We start from the raw sequence: 16,234 nt of genomic DNA, 5'->3' as shown, positions 1-16,234 counted from the left end.
GTACAAGTATTGATAGTTTTTTTTTTTAATTTGAGAGATAAGGTATTACCAATTTTATGCACAGATTTAGAATAACACCTACAATAGAGGAGTAAGAAAGAGGAAACAAATAAGAGAGATAATTAAGCTATACCAATTTCATGCACAGATTTAGAATAATACCTACAAAAGATCAGGGCTGCGTTTTACAAAGGAACTTAGACAAAGTCATAAATATTTTCAGTCTCATGGAACGGTCTTTAATGAACAAAATTTTTATCAAACCATTTATTTACAACTATTTTGATTTTCATAATTATATTTGACAGCTATTACAATAAATATTGAATAGTTTGTGATTAATAAAGATTCATTAATTTGGTCGTAAGTCGTAAGTTCTTTTGTAAAACGCAGCCCTGGTACTATTTAAGTAAGACAAAACAAATAAGGGGACGTTTTCAGCATCATATAGGGTGAACAGCAATTATTATAACAAAGTCAATGTGATAAATTCATTATGAAAATTATAGTACCATCATATATAGCTAAATAATCAAAAGTGGGTTTAGCTTTACCTGCGGTTGTTCTCAAAATACAGAAATAAATCTTTGTTCAGACATAATGTGTATACATGTTTACCCTTTGAAAAGTTTACAACTAGACTTTAGAACAAATGTAAATGCTTCATACATGTAAAGTATCACTTCTTCATACAGTTGTAACAATAATGAATTTTGGACGGCTTTAGTAGAAATAAATAAAGCTTAAATAATACAAAAGTATACAAAATGGACAGTTTCTAGTAATGAGTATACTAGCTATAATATTTCAAAAATATAAATTAGAAAATTCTACAAGTATATTTTCATGAAATGTTTATTAACAAGATTGTTAGCCTTCTTGTAATGTGTGACTAGTTCAACTAAATACTACAAGTAGTATCGTAAGAAGAAATGGGACACTTAAAAAAGATACTGTTAGGGATGATAAAATTATATGGATTTCAAAACATTCAATATATCAATAAAGTGCACTGTATATTGAATTTTAACAGAGTTTACTTTGACATACAATCAACAAAATGATCATAAACAAACTGAGCAAAACCACAAAAAGGGACCGTACAAAATATCGAGGTATTTCCCAAAAAGGAAGTGTCCCATTCTTCCTCTGTATAAAACCTCTCTAAATGAGGAGTGCTGTTCATGTAATATCTACATAAATAACATATAAAATCATGCATAAATAATAAGAACAGGTAATAGATGATGGACATTGTGGGAAAAGACCCCATGTTAATAACTCTACAAGCCAGTAAATAATTATATCACAGTTTCATATCATAGAAGATATTTCAAATTGATGACAAGATTCAACAGTAAACTGCACATCAAGCACCTCATAAACTTAAGAAATATCATTTTTAAAGAAAACAAAATAAGACACCCCAAAATAAAATTTTAAAGCATCAATAAAGGTATGAAAAAATGTGGAAAATGATAATCAACAAAGTAACAATTTTAAACAAATACGCAAAACTTAGCATCTTCTGTGCTGACAGAAAAAAATCTTACAAATATGGTTCAATTTCACACATTTAACTGATAAAGAGAGTATGTCCAAACAAAAAAGATTGGTTATAAAACATCAAAAAAGAAATTTAAAGCAAATTGCAAAAAATGTGGATCTACTGCTCTTCTTTCAAACATAACCAATATTCTACAACCTTAGATTTTCTTTCCCTTCCCATATTGCATCCAGATGCATTTTGTGTACACAATACCATACATTAATGTGAACATATGCTACATGTGAGCAAGATAACCGCCAGTCATATTGTATCTTTTGATTAAGAAATAATTTATATCACAGATAGAACTTCCCTGATATATATTTTCCAAATGGTTGTGTAAACCTAACTGTCTGGTACAATGCACCCTGGTCCCTACATAACAGAGCAGGCTTGACTGGTGGGTCTTTTCATTTTGGGGGTGGACTGCCCCGATGTGGGGGGTGAGGTGATTGACCTTGGGGGTGACACTAGTGAGGTGGTGGCATGTCGTTGTATGGTGGCCTCTGACTTCTGCACCTCCTGCTTTTTGACCGCTGACCCATGACGTAAGACCGTCCGCTTCTCCTGTCCTTTCACCTGACTTGGAGCCAGACCCTTTTTCAGGTCGGCCATTATTTGTTGTTGGATGTCACTGTTGTAATTCTCTGTGTCTTCTTTTGCAAAACTAGCCTGCAGCATTGCTTTATCCACTAGTTCCTCTGCAGAATAAATTTTTCTCAGATTTAATCTATCAAGATTATTTAGGTTCTTTTTTATTAAGCAAAGCAAAAAAACTTTGAATGAAAACTTAATTTATAATAGAATACAGACTCAAAATATGATCAAAATATGACTCAATGATGATAACTACAAAAATCTAAATTACAATCATTAACCTCTAGTTTGAAAACTTACGATTGAAATTCTTCTTGACTTTCTCAGCGGAATTGAATTTTTTGGCTAGTTTTTCTGCATTAATTTCACGCAGCCATTTAGCAATGAACTCTGGTTGCTCTGTGCTGGCGGCCTTCTTCTGCAAGGACACTGCATCCTTGGCCAGCACTGTGACCTTCATCTCCTTGGCATGCTCATCACACAGCCATATCACCTTCCCGCTGGACAGACGACACCTGTAGAATACACAAATGATGGATGAATAGGAGACGTGTCTAACAAAAACAGATACTGCCACTGCTGGACCTTGAACCCTAATCCTCAGACTTACAAATGAAGCTTTCTACTACTGTAAATTCCTTATTTTACGCGAGTACTTATATAATTCCGCGATTCTGCTGTTTTGCATCAAACAGCAAGAATATAAAATCGCGAGCACCAATTTTTTGTTATGGTTTCATATAGCTCAAAATCTGTCTGAAAAATTAGAGCGGGATTTTAAAATCAGCCAGGACTGCTTCTTGCAATTTTATGCAAAAATTAATTCCTCACGTTTAATTAAGAATTTACAGTAATCAAATTAAAGTCTTGCCTTTTAGCCAGGAATAGCAGGAATGCCACATAACTTACTCTGACACATATATAGTCTCATTACCTCTGCTCTTTAAGTACCACACATGTATATGATGGAGAAATAACAATAATAGAATTCAAATACAGGTGAAAGGAATACATATATATATATGAATGTACAATGTTGAATGTACAATGCAATAGAGGAGATAACTTCAACTGGGATATTTGACATACATGTATGGCCATTCATTCATTTCAAAGTTATTACATTTATAATAGTAACTTTTTGAGGTCCTACTTAGCTTTTGATGGTATGCAGAAACTGTGAGCGTTTTTATCACTGCACTGACAATAAACTTTTTTTAAGGAAAATTTTTATTGCACTTTCAGGTTTGTAAAAGATGAGCACAGTAACTTTTCAGTATTACATCTTATTAAACAATCTTACCGAGACAGTTGTCCATACAACTTTTGGGAGTCCATCTCCATCACTAGGTATCGCAGGTCGTGGTACTCCTTCATAAAGTCTGGCAACACTGCCTCCGCCGACTAAACAAATCATAAAAAATTATTCAGTTTTAAATCATTAATTACAGCCATTCACATACCAGTGGAGGTCAGGTTTGTGAGTTTCATTTAAAAGACCAAACTTTCAGTTTTGCAAGGTTTTATATTTCAAAAGATATTAACCAACTTCCAGATAACATTTCATTCATTATTCACTATAGCTTGCAAATAAGCTTAGTACAACATTTTTATAAGACAATCTTTAAATCTGGGCAGTACTGGAAACTAATCTCCATTATATATGAATCAATTGAATGATGCAATAAAAATGAAGCTAAATTTTGGAACTGATGTATCTTAATCATCAGGAAGAACACATATTTCAGAAACAATATTTCTACACAATGAATAACAACATTCAACAGCTCAATCATAAAAAAGAACCTGAATTTCAAAGACAATATACGCACACAAGAGGTAACAACATTAAGCGAGACATGGACCCACCTCAAACAGCCACTTCATATAGTTCTGTCCATCATCGTCCGTCAGACAGTTCAAAATGAAGTTCTTGCTGTGCTTCATGATGGCGGTGATGCGTGACAGATAGGGGGCATGTTTTGTCAGGTCCTCTCTCCCAAAGTCCTCAGGCAGCATCATGGGTTCCGTCACACTGTGCCATCCCTGGAAATTAAAAAACAGCAATGCTCAAGTCACTTTGCCAAATATTGATTCAGCTTTATCTGATTAAAATCAGATCCTTGATCCGTTCCTTGTTTTTTTCTATTGTCTCTACATGATGATCTGAAGAAACTCCTCTTGAGGTCAACTCCTGGTGAACAATGATTTAAGAATATTCATGAGTTATTTTAGCCAATCAGAGCAAGTGTTAAAGAAAGGATATTTTTGGGTTACAAACAAAATGAAGTCGAATGACAAAGCAGAGTGGCACATTTTCTAAAAAAATTTCGGTATCAGCAAGCTAAAAAGACGGAGCATAAGTTGATATCAAACGTCCTCAAGGAATCCAAAGGTTGTATTGGCATAACTTCTAAAACACTTTACTGAGGAATGAAACTTACAATTTCATTGGTCAAAACAAAGCTCACCAGGAGGTGACCCCAACTGGGCGTTTCTTCAGATCCATGTGTAGCAACAGTAAAATAAAAAGGAGCGAATCAAGGATCTGATTTTGATCAGATTGGATTCAGCTTCGCATAAATGTAGACAGAGTACTGCTTAAGATACTACAAGTATGTAAAACCTAAATACAATTTAAACTTAACAAAACTAATGTCACTATGTCAAACCCTTGATAAAAAAACTACTACGCATGAAAATCTGGTTTGTTTGCTCATATTTTACCCAAAGTACCTCTGTCACAAAGCTTAACTTTTTTCTTCAAGATTTATTATAGAAAAATCTGGTTTTGTTTGCAAATTTTTTTTGCCAGTACATGCAGAAGATAAAAATGAATGTAATGAGCGAATACTACATGTGCTCTATTACGATTCTCTGCAGTATAATAAAATGAAAATAATATGATCAACATGTTCTACTAGTACTGGTTAACATTATATAAATAGTGCCTGTTTGGGAGGGTAACAGTTGAAATTGACACCCCGAGAAAACCATTGTCAACCGACGCGAAGGGTAATAGAACGGATTATGAACTGCATCTTAGCCAATCAGATTTCAGTATTTAACATGAAAGTATAACAATATATAAACAGTGCCTGTTTGGGAGGGTAACTGTTGAAATTGACACCCCGAGACAACCATTGTCAACCAACACGGAGGTTGACAATGGTTTTCGAGGGGTGTCAATTTCAACAGTTACCTTCCAAAACAAGCACTATCTATTTTATTGTACTGAATGTCTTAATTTTAAAGAGAACTTTACTGCTTTTAAATAGAAATGAAGTGAATTCTACGACGAACCGTACGCGCAGAATTTACGCGCATGTAACAATTCGTTGTGTTACCCGTTGCCAAGTGTGTTGCTAACGATGAGGGTAATAGAACGGATTACCAACAATCAAATTTCAGTATTTAACATGAAAGTATGATAATATAAAATGTACAAACCTTGTCACATTCGCACAGGATGTGGATACAGAATCTGCGGGATGTATATCCCGAGTTAATGATCTCCATTTCTCCTTTCTCTATCTGGTTTTCTTCTTTATCATCAAGTTTTTCCTCTGAAATTAACAACAACAAATAAAAATCCCTTTCTGTATAAGCTGATGATCAAGGCATTTTATTTTTACTTTATAAAGTAGTTTTAGTTGGCCATTCATTGCAGATATATTTTAAGTTGTTATCCAAGTTACTCGGAGAATTGATTAAACCATATCTTTTATGCTTTATATAAAGAAGTTCCAATATTGCCCCTTCATTAAATTTCATATTTATCTTCATTTTAAGATTTAAATTCAGTAGAACCGCTATGTACCTATAGACACGGATGTATCAAATGATTGAGGGTTTTCTTCTAAAGGTACGATGTCAGCCACAAAGAGTCGAGGGTAGGGAGCCACCTCCTGACTGGAGGCGTAGTTTCTTATCTGTCTCAAAAACTTTCTCTGGGCCAACTCATACAGCTCCTACAAAACAAGTAATTAAAATTGTTATAATTTCTCACCACATGTACTACATCTAAGTGCATGTTTCACAATTTTGATAATGTAAATTTTGTATCAAATCAAATATAAAATAGCAAGCACAAATTTTTTGTTATGATTTCATGTAGCTCAAAACTGTCTGAAAAATAAGAGCTAGATTTTAAAATCCAGGAGAACTGCCTAATTCTCACGATTTTACGTGGAAATTAAATCCTTGCATTTAAAAAGGTATTTACAGTATTGAGATTCTTAATCAACAAGAAAACAGCTATACAGTAGCTCTACATAACAGAAGTTCAAACAAATGACCTTGAACTGATTTGCCCTCTCCTTGTCCGATGTCCCCTCCTTGGTGTCTGTCTTTTCATCCTTGACCTGTTTACTAGATTCTAGAGCCTCTTCCACAAGCTGCAGTAGTTTGGTGAATGCCTCCTCGCTCTCTAACTGAAAACTCACCACTGGGCTGTTCATCGTCAACATGGCAACCTAGAATATTCAGCAGGAAAATCAGTCCCAATCCACTTTCAATGAACAAATGTGTCTAAAATTAAGAGCATTTCTTGACATCTTGACATAATTCTTGGCTATATATAATTTTGTCATAAAATTCTACTTTTGATTTATAATACTTGAGCATTCACTATTCAATATAAAAGATCCCAAAAAGAGAAATTTACCAATCAGTTAAAAACTAGATGCCCACAGGTCAGGAGGCTCACATGATTAATTGTTCCCAAGTGGATTATTCATATAATCTTCACTATGACAAGAAGTTTTCTTAGAAAGTTCTGTTTTTTTAAAAGTATAGTTTACAAGAACACAGCCTTTTAGAAACTTGCACCCCTCCCAGAGCTTCATTATAGCTGTATAGTTTGAAAAGGGTTTATGGTTAGGACAATTAAGAATTATTTCTAATGCTGTTGCTTTTGATTGGAGTTTTTAAAAACAGTCACCATTTCACTACATAGAACTGTGACTTCACATTGGTTGTTGGGTCTCATCCTTTTAAGAATTGGTATATTTGGTCCAATGATTTATCTCAATAACAGTACTTTTTAATACATGCAGCCACCCTATTTTCAATATCTTTTAGCACAGGTTAGCTAAATGGTGAAAACCCATAAACTTTAATTCACAAAAATAGTTCTCCTCAATTAAAATGAAAAGATAATTTACAATCCTTCACATTGTCCTTTAATTCTTCCATAATGAATCAATGTTCCTGGTAAAAAAACCTAACATTAATCATTTGACTTTAGTTTTACAATGATTAATCATGTAAAATTTATTGAAATGAAGCACCTTTTGATCTACTGCACATGCTTTGCACTGCATTAACTCTGAAAATATCTTTAGCAGAACCTTAAGTAATATCATACAATCTTGCATGGCCTCCAAGATATATGAAGATAATGGTACAGGCAGGGATTTGAGCATTATCTTAAAATAATACTGCAAGATATCAGTTTTGTAAAGTTATTTCTATTTTAAATGCAAAACATTCAGAATATCCTACCTAAATTTACTCTGCCTTAAGTATATTTATTTATATTTTAATAATATAACATGTATAGTCTGCCCCAAGTTATTTATGCTGCACATTTTTACGATATTTAATAAAAATACACATACCTGTGAGGAAAGTGCAATTGATATCAATGAAAAAGAAAATTTCAAAGCATACATGTTAACCTCATGTGATGAAAAATAGGTATATTTGGAACTAAAAAGCGGTAGCATCGCGCGCGGTCTTCTTTCATCAATTCATAAATTCATTCATAAATTTCAAATAATATAAAATAAAGTATACTACCTCACTCTTCCTACTCTTACATTTAAGTTACATAACATGTAGGACCCACCTCACTATACCTATTATAACATTTCAGTTACATAACACGAAGGACCCACCTCACTCTGCCTACTCTTACATTTTAGTTACTTAACATGTAAGACCCTACCTCACTCTGCCTCCTCTAACATTTTAGTTACATAACATGTAAGACCCTACCTCACTCTGCCTCCTCTAACATTTTAGTTACATAACTTGTAAGACCCTACCTCAATCGCCTCCTCTTACATTTTAGTTACATAACATGTAAGACCCTGCCTCACTCTGCCTCCTTTAACATTTTAGTTACATAATATGTAGGACCCTACCTCACTCTGCCTCCTCTAACATTTTAGTTACATAACATGTAGGACCCTACCTCACTCTGCCTCCTCTAACATTTTAGTTACATAATATGTAAGACCCTACCTCACTCTGCCTCCTCTAACATATTAGTTACATAACATGTAAGACCCTACCTCAATCTGCCTCCTCTAACATTTTAGTTACATAACATGTAGGACCCTACCTCACTCTGCCTCCTCTAACATTTTAGTTACATAATATGTAAGACCCTACCTCACTCCGCCTCCACTTGTGCCCAGTTCCCACCACACAGATGACCAGAGGGAGGTTGAGAACTGTGCAGGCGTAGCGGAACTCTTTACAGCAGCTGGGTGACTCCACGTAATCATCAGACACACACGCCACCACCACTTTACACTCCAGTAAGCCCCGCGCAATCTCATCAAACAGCCCGTTCTGTGGTAATACAGCATAAATCAGAGCCACAACCATCAATTGTTTGCAGTATTGCAGAGATTATGGGTTGACTATCTAATTTTTCCTTATTCAAAGACAAACATTGTTACATTGTGACTTTTAAGCCACAAGCAACAGCTTGGAAATTTTTCACTTCAGTTTCAATTTTTCTACAAATTTGTTTGAAACATTTGTTGAATATTTTAAATGACATTAAAATACTGGTCTACAATAAATATTGCTCAAAAAGATGGAATACCACATTACATGTATAAGTCTTAACATCATATATTGTATATCTATTTAAATAGAATACGATATTTTGTTGTTGAGAAATGTAGTTTTTACCCCTACTAATGTTAAATGTAATTTTTCCACAGCAAAGACTGTTGTGCTCCTTTAATCATACCCTTACCATTCCTATTCTTTCTACATCAATCCAGCACCTGATGGAATTCTTCTCTAAAAATGACTTAATTTCTCTGGGATCTCCAAACCCAAGTGATGTTGCACCGGGTCTAGCAAAGAAAAATACTTGATGTTAAATATCCCTACTTGTTTGTTCACAATTAAGGTATTCGATGTATAACGACCACATTTTCTACCTAATAAATGAATGGTCTGATATTCTTAATCACGATATTATTTTGAAGGTGTTATATTAATTAAAAATACTCCACCAAAGGAATTCTCAAAATTTTGATTATGGTACAACATATTACACCTTCAATTTTGCATTGAAGTCTATGGGCAATGTATGTTTTATTAAGACATTGTAAAAAGTAACTTAAAATTTGTAAAACTCTTGGTTAATACATGCATAAACTTTCTCTTTATTAGAATATGAAATAAAATAAATCATTTACCGCAGATATTTTGACGAAATTAAAATTTTCTTTTTTTAAAAAAGGGGGGATAACTCTTTAAAAAATTTTAAGGTTCAAAATGACCGGCTTCTTATATGTCATGTGAATTTGGTTCATTTCACTTTCATAGTTATCTAGCAATACATATTTAACTAGTTTTAAATGATTAAAAATTGTTCAATATCCCTTCATTATACATTAAATACCTTAAATGTTATATGAACTGAAAAAATTTTCTTTTTTGAAAGATTGCATCTGTTGAAAAATGTATAGATTAAACAAACAAAATAATGGCTGACAGAATCTGGGATATATAGCCATGCATGCCTTGCTTACTATGTTTTTAATGTATCCTTAGTACAAAAAAAACATTAACAAAATGAAAAATAAAACTTACAAATCCCACTTTTAGATCATTTTCAAATTAGATCAGATTTTTACATAAATTGGCTTTGTCTTTTTTGATTTTGTTATTTATTCAAAATTCCACCTGAGAACTCCATACTAAAATTACATGGAGTAAATGTGCTAAACTGTTGTGTATCAATTATTGGTAAGAAAAAAGCAGTTTCCTTGTACAAGATCTAGACGGAATTAGATGAAACTTGATAGGGTGTGACACTGTAAATGTCTGACCTGGTTCCTAGGGCGACGGCCTGTGCCGAGTTTTTCCAGCAGTAGCTTATGAAACACTCAGGGCTCTCGGCGTCCTTGGCCTTCACTGATAAGTTCATCAACTCATCCAACTTCCCCAGGAGTTCCTGGAACTTTGAGTTGTAATTGTCTTTCTTGGAATTGATCATGTTGACAAAAGACTGGAACAGAAGTAAGGTGAGAACCAATTCATCATACATTTTATAATAAACATATTAATCCAAAATATTCAGCACAAGTAATTGCACTAATGTCTTTTATACATGAACACTGCATATTTTAACCTAGATGGATTTGACTTAAGTGTAAAAAGGTATAAGTATGCTCACCAGAGAGAGAGAGAGACAGACAGGCAGACAGACAGACAAACAGAGGCAGAGAGAGAGAGAGATATTACTATTATACTCACAACATCAGGGAGAAGCAGCCCGAGGTTGGTCTTTCTCCAGGAGAAATTGTCCTCACCCACTACAATAACCACCATTGGCTTGCCCAAAGTCAGCTTGGCATACTTAAAGATGTCTGTACAAGACCTATCATTTGCATAACTGGTTGAAATGAACACCACAAAAATGGTGGAATCCATCAGAGCTCTAGCCATCAGGTCAGTAGAGTACTGGTTGCTCTCCTCAGGGAACCAACTGTTTGTACATGAATACAAAGTTACTTTTCACCTTATACAATGTACAAGTACTAGGTATACAAGATGTAGGTGTGAGGTTGAATTTTCAAAGTTTTACATGTAGAGTTATAATTTCATTGTCTTGAAGCCATTAATGGATAAAAAAAAACAACAGTGAAATATTTACCCAGTAAGAATATTCAAGGCATCAAGCATAAGGTTATTAAAAAATAAGAAAATGTTGGTCCAAACTTGAACTCATATCTATAAAGTTTAAGATATGGATGTACAAGATACCAAAGTTTCAACTGTGTTGTTATGCTTGATATACACATTCATTAGTGTCTTAAGTCAAAAAAAATTTCCTCACCATGTATATCCATTATTCTTTAAGTCTTTGTACACTTGTGCAGGATGTATGATATTCCTATCATCAGCGGGGGCATCGGCCACACAGTAAGACAGAAACAAGTCTGTATCAACAATAAAAATGTATAGTAATCTGTTAATATTTCAGTTTAGTGCTAATTACCAAGTAAATTTGAAAAGTATCTTCTGAACATTGTGCAAGTTTATAGACAGTTCATTTTTGTGCCATGCAGTGTCATATCAAATGTTTTAGATATTAATATTAATAATTCCCTATACTAGTCTTTAACTCAAATGCACAGCTAGTATTCAATAAGAAAAGGCCCACAGGCCTTGACTGTCACTCGAGTACCAGGGCCCATAGATGGACCAGTCAGGGAGTCTCAAGTTTGCATGTTAAGCTTGATTTTTTGTCCAAACCCTAATCAATGACGCCTCTGACTGTTTCCCACCACTTTGTTATTTCAAGTTTGCAAAAATCATTTCATAAAAAGATGGGGGGAGGGGGGGGGGGGGGGGCAAGGCAAGAGTTTGCAGAGGAAACAGGGATTAGAATTATAACAATTCATTTAGTTTATCCCTCAAAGCATTGAAAGAACAAAAGAAAATACTGTTTAAATTTTATCCATTTTCACTATGTATAGCTATATTGGGCTTAACCAAAGGCCAGAACCATACATTGGCCCAGGTGTCATGAATTTTACAATATAGTTATAAGGCTCCGTGGACATCACAACTTTGCATTCAATATATCTACCCTCACTGATGAAGTAGAGAAGATTTTCTAAGATTTAATACAAGTTCACTATAGGGCCATATTGGACCCGACCACCTTAGGGACTGAACCCCAGACCCAGGGGCCATGACTTCTACAATTTTGATAGAGGGGTTTATGAACAGCATAACCATGCATAATATATAGTTTTTCTCTAATATATATATGTGGATAGAAAAAAAGATGTAATTTCTAAGATTTTAAAATAAATTTTCATTTATTTGGCCATTTTGGCCCCACACAAGGTCTGAACCCCTGACCCTAGGACACATGCAGGTTATAAAGGTAGTGATCATTGCAGAAAAAATTTAAATAACCCGCTAACACAGGTTATGTATATTTTCTGCAGAGTTACCATCTTCATATCCCACATGAATCACCAAACAATTAGCATTTTATTGTTTAAGTATTCATTTGTGTAAATGCCTCATACATGTACTTGCTTTTAAAGTCTCATAAACCAACCAGGACATTGTGTTTATATTTATAAAACATTAGATTGCAATTTGCTATATACGGTAATCACAGGAACCATTCTCTATACTAAAGTCCCTTTAATCGAAACAATCATATACATGTGTACATATGTTAGAAGTTCAGAAAACCTTTTAGTAAACTCTAGGGCAGTAGGGAACGTCCATTTAAATGTTCAGTCAGCAATCAGTATTGTTGTTATTCACCGATGCAATCAATAGTGCTAGGTAACTGTGCTAAAGATAGAACTGATCTAAAGCTTTAGAAAAAATAAGGTAAGAAAAAGTACGGTTCTCAGGGGAAAAGGGTTTTTTCTTCAGTTGGGGTGGGCTTTTGTCATGTTCGAATTATACGTACTTGATTTCAGTCTTTAACAATTGTTGATACACTGTATTTTACATACAGAGTTTAATTTTGTGCTTCTGTTCTTTTGTTGAATGTACAGGTGATGAAATTATATAACTAATGTAAACAAAAAGAATTTACTTCCGTGTGTCATAATTATTATATTTGATAAAGCTATATAGCTATGTACCTGTACCTGGGAAATAAGGAAATGAGTCTAGTATCCAATCAAGCTAATAAGTTTTGTTTGTTCATATTATATACATCAAGCATGCAACAAAAGTTAAAGCCTTCAGCCAATACAGCTCAGATTAAATAAAACATTGGACATTACATATACATGTATAAATACAAATGTGTGAATTAAAAGCTGAACATGTCTTGAAGATTAAAAAAGCATAGTAATTAAGTTGTATTACATTTTATTTATTTCTGCCAATTTTGTTGCAGTCTTTTCAAAGATAGCTGAAGTTTCTATGAGGTTCCTTATGACCTTGGGGATGACAGACTGTTGCTATGAACATCAGGCTCAGAGCCATGGCTTACTCCAAGAACACACAAAGACAGCACTATTAATGAAAAGCCCCAGCCAGATGTCTGCTATTAGTGGTGGTGTAAATAAAGGAGACATATGTGATTTGTGTAAAAAATATGAGAAAGTGGATAATCACTGTGTGGAATGTAACAAAGACATGTGTAGTGTGTGCAAGCACCACCATTTGAGGGCAAAGGTCAGTGCCAAGCATCATCCAATCAGTTTGAAGTTGTGGGAGTCACACACTGGGATTCTTCAGTGCCCTATACACAGTGACAGCTTCACGACCCTCTACTGTGATTTCTGTCAAAAGATGGTGTGTGACATGTGCGGTAAAAACCTGAACACGAATGACCCACGACCTTGTTTCTCCCGCAGTAAGAAAGAGGAGATGATGTGTATGCTGGATCTGTACAAAAAAGGAAAGCTTACCCTTGAGGGGTTGACTTTTGAAGAATGTCACCTTTTGGAGGAGTGTTTAATTGAGGACCAATTCATTCAGTCTGAACTTGTGGACAAAGTCAAAGCCCGGATACACGAGGAAGTAGAAGAGAACCGTAGTCTTATTGCAGGATATCAAGAGAAATTTGAAGCATGGTATCAAAAAATCTGTCAGGACTTTGTGGCCAAAATGAAAAAGTATACAAAGAAAGCAGAAAATTATCATGGCAAGGAGCTAATTCGACTGTACAGATTTGCAGAAAATGACATGAACAGGCCAAGAGAGCATGTTCAGCCTCTCTACAATATACCCTCCCCTGAGTTTGTACCTGGGAAGCCAGGGGTGGGCTCAGTTGAAGAAAGTTTTGGTAAACTAGTGTATGATGACCTCAATATACAGTGGAGAAAGCATATCATGCTGTATAACTTACTATGTGCAAATTAATTTATATAAAAGCCATTAAAATAACTGACATCTGAAATTAAGATATCAATAGCATAAATATTTAGTAAAATTTTATGTACAAAACAATAAATATCAACACTCATGATGACCATAACATACTATGCACAATATATCCAGGGTTTTTTCCACATATCACAAAATTTGCGAAAATGGGGAAATGTTTCAATTTTTTTATTTGCATCAGTCATTTTTTGCGATTTTTAAAGTTTCTTAAAGCAAAAAATACAGGAAAAACTTTCTGCGTATTGAAAAATTTGTGATTTAAAAGTGATCACAAAAAAAAAAGGAAAAAATTAGATCATCACGAAAATCACAAAATATACCGTACTTGATAGCAACTATATAACATTAACATACATATTCTGTTGTACAGTAGAATAGCTGATGACAACACCAGGACAACTACAATGTGCTTACAATGAAAGGAGGTCGGATGGTCAGCAAATTAACCATCAGATTTACCTACAACTTAATTTAAGATATCATTTGTTTTGCTATAAACTATTACATGTACTTAGAAAGAAGAAATCATATATATTTTACCATTTAAATTTGGGTGTTTTCCAATATTCATTTATAGAGAACTATTCTTATAACAGAGATTTATACAGTCTAAAAATGGCCAGGACCTTCGAGCCTTCTTAAGGATTCTCCACACCCTCTGACTTCTACTTTTAATGACAGTACATCACAACATGGCGATTTGAATAGATTGTGAAACAGTTTATATTGCCAAAATCCTTTGTTGTCTATCTCGGTGGCGCAATGGGTGTAGCTTCAATCTACCAATCTGAAGGTCCCAAGTTCGAATACCGCAAGGACTTTTATTTTTATGAATAGTTGTACAATTTAAAAAACTTATGTTTTAACCAACAATTGAATTTTTTCTGTCCTTTTCATGTCAAAGACATGATAGAAATCCATATCTTTAAGTAATTAAGGAGTTCGGGTTTGTATGCAGAACTTTTACCAAGTGTGAGCATCGAGGACCATTAAGAGATATCAATATCCCTGTCTTTACACCATTTACAGGAAACCTGATATCAACACCCAAATGCAAATTTAACATTGATATTCCTATAGTGATATTAGTTAATCTTTAGTACAAAAAGTTATAGGCTTTCTGCTCACAAACCTGCAAATATTGTGTTATTGATTTTAATATCTACTCACTGTATACAGTTTTGCTGATATTACATACTTTTTCATAAGAATTATATTTTTCCATATAACTTTTTATATTTTTTACTGTAAATGTACTTAAAGTTAATAAAACTTGCTGTGAACTTAATGTTGTGTTCTAGAGTTTGATTGAAATGAAATACACATCAAAGCAATAGCACAGCTATTGAAAAGAGCAAGTACATTGTATATTCAAATGCTCAACACAAGTACAGTGTGACATCATCTGTGTTGTAATAACTGCATGGTATCACAGTACTGTATGCAGAATTTAAATAAACAGCCTCATTGACAACCTGTTCCTTAATAAACTTTTTACTCTTCTTTTGTTTTATCTTGTATGAAAATTATGATTGTCAAATGCATGCTCCTTTACAGAATGCTCCCAATGACTGAAGATCCTTTATAATGTGTAAAATTCTGACTAAAAGGCAAACCACAGGGAGTGTTTAAAAACAGAAATCTCATTTTGTTAATTAAAACACTGTTAATGTATAATTATTGTTGCAGGATTTAAATTTAGGATAGGCATATCTATGTGATGGGTTTAGATCCTCAATTGGAAAGGGTAAACTTTAGTTGCTGTAAATTAAGACAACCCCACCCCCTAAAATAAATCGTCCTGACCTATTTTCATGTTGCGTCTTAAGTCCTGTAGCCCACTGACTGCCTTCTGGATGTGGACGTCAAAATCGTTGTTACTGGTTGGGGGCATGATGGCTGAAAGCAGAATTATACAATATAATACACTAACAGAGTCATTGGAGCCTGGTTATT

At 34.0% G+C, this 16,234-nt stretch overlaps 2 protein-coding genes across 3 annotated transcripts in view; one reads left to right on the top strand and one right to left on the bottom strand.

The window, feature by feature from the left end:
• Positions 1 to 356: 356 nt before the first annotated feature.
• The window catches only part of LOC105344416 (uncharacterized), a 57,468-nt gene continuing 41,590 nt past the window's right edge, over positions 357 to 16,234 (bottom strand). For both annotated transcript variants that reach the window (XM_066088998.1, XM_066088997.1), the window contains exons 52-64: positions 16,085 to 16,177; positions 11,241 to 11,343; positions 10,658 to 10,889; positions 10,231 to 10,409; positions 9,144 to 9,246; positions 8,546 to 8,728; positions 6,445 to 6,621; positions 5,967 to 6,117; positions 5,597 to 5,712; positions 4,016 to 4,192; positions 3,450 to 3,550; positions 2,447 to 2,661; positions 357 to 2,250 (exon numbers count right to left, since the gene is read on the bottom strand). In XM_066088998.1, coding sequence (XP_065945070.1) covers positions 1,925 to 2,250; positions 2,447 to 2,661; positions 3,450 to 3,550; positions 4,016 to 4,192; positions 5,597 to 5,712; positions 5,967 to 6,117; positions 6,445 to 6,621; positions 8,546 to 8,728; positions 9,144 to 9,246; positions 10,231 to 10,409; positions 10,658 to 10,889; positions 11,241 to 11,343; positions 16,085 to 16,177 — 2,156 coding nt within the window. In that variant the 3' untranslated portion in view covers positions 357 to 1,924. The remainder of the gene's footprint in view (positions 2,251 to 2,446; positions 2,662 to 3,449; positions 3,551 to 4,015; positions 4,193 to 5,596; positions 5,713 to 5,966; positions 6,118 to 6,444; positions 6,622 to 8,545; positions 8,729 to 9,143; positions 9,247 to 10,230; positions 10,410 to 10,657; positions 10,890 to 11,240; positions 11,344 to 16,084; positions 16,178 to 16,234) is intronic.
• Positions 12,633 to 15,566, top strand: LOC105344415 (E3 ubiquitin-protein ligase TRIM45). The gene is made up of 2 exons (XM_011452196.4): positions 12,633 to 12,763; positions 13,284 to 15,566. Exon 2 carries the CDS (start codon positions 13,310 to 13,312, stop codon positions 14,252 to 14,254), a length of 945 nt encoding a protein of 314 aa, XP_011450498.3. The 5' UTR covers positions 12,633 to 12,763; positions 13,284 to 13,309; the 3' UTR covers positions 14,255 to 15,566.

The sequence above is a fragment of the Magallana gigas genome, chromosome 6 (assembly GCF_963853765.1).
Source record: "Magallana gigas chromosome 6, xbMagGiga1.1, whole genome shotgun sequence".
Taxonomy (NCBI): Eukaryota; Metazoa; Mollusca; class Bivalvia; order Ostreida; family Ostreidae; genus Magallana; species Magallana gigas.
Note: the sequence above shows the minus strand (reverse complement) of the source record. Positions and strands in the feature narration are given on the sequence as shown.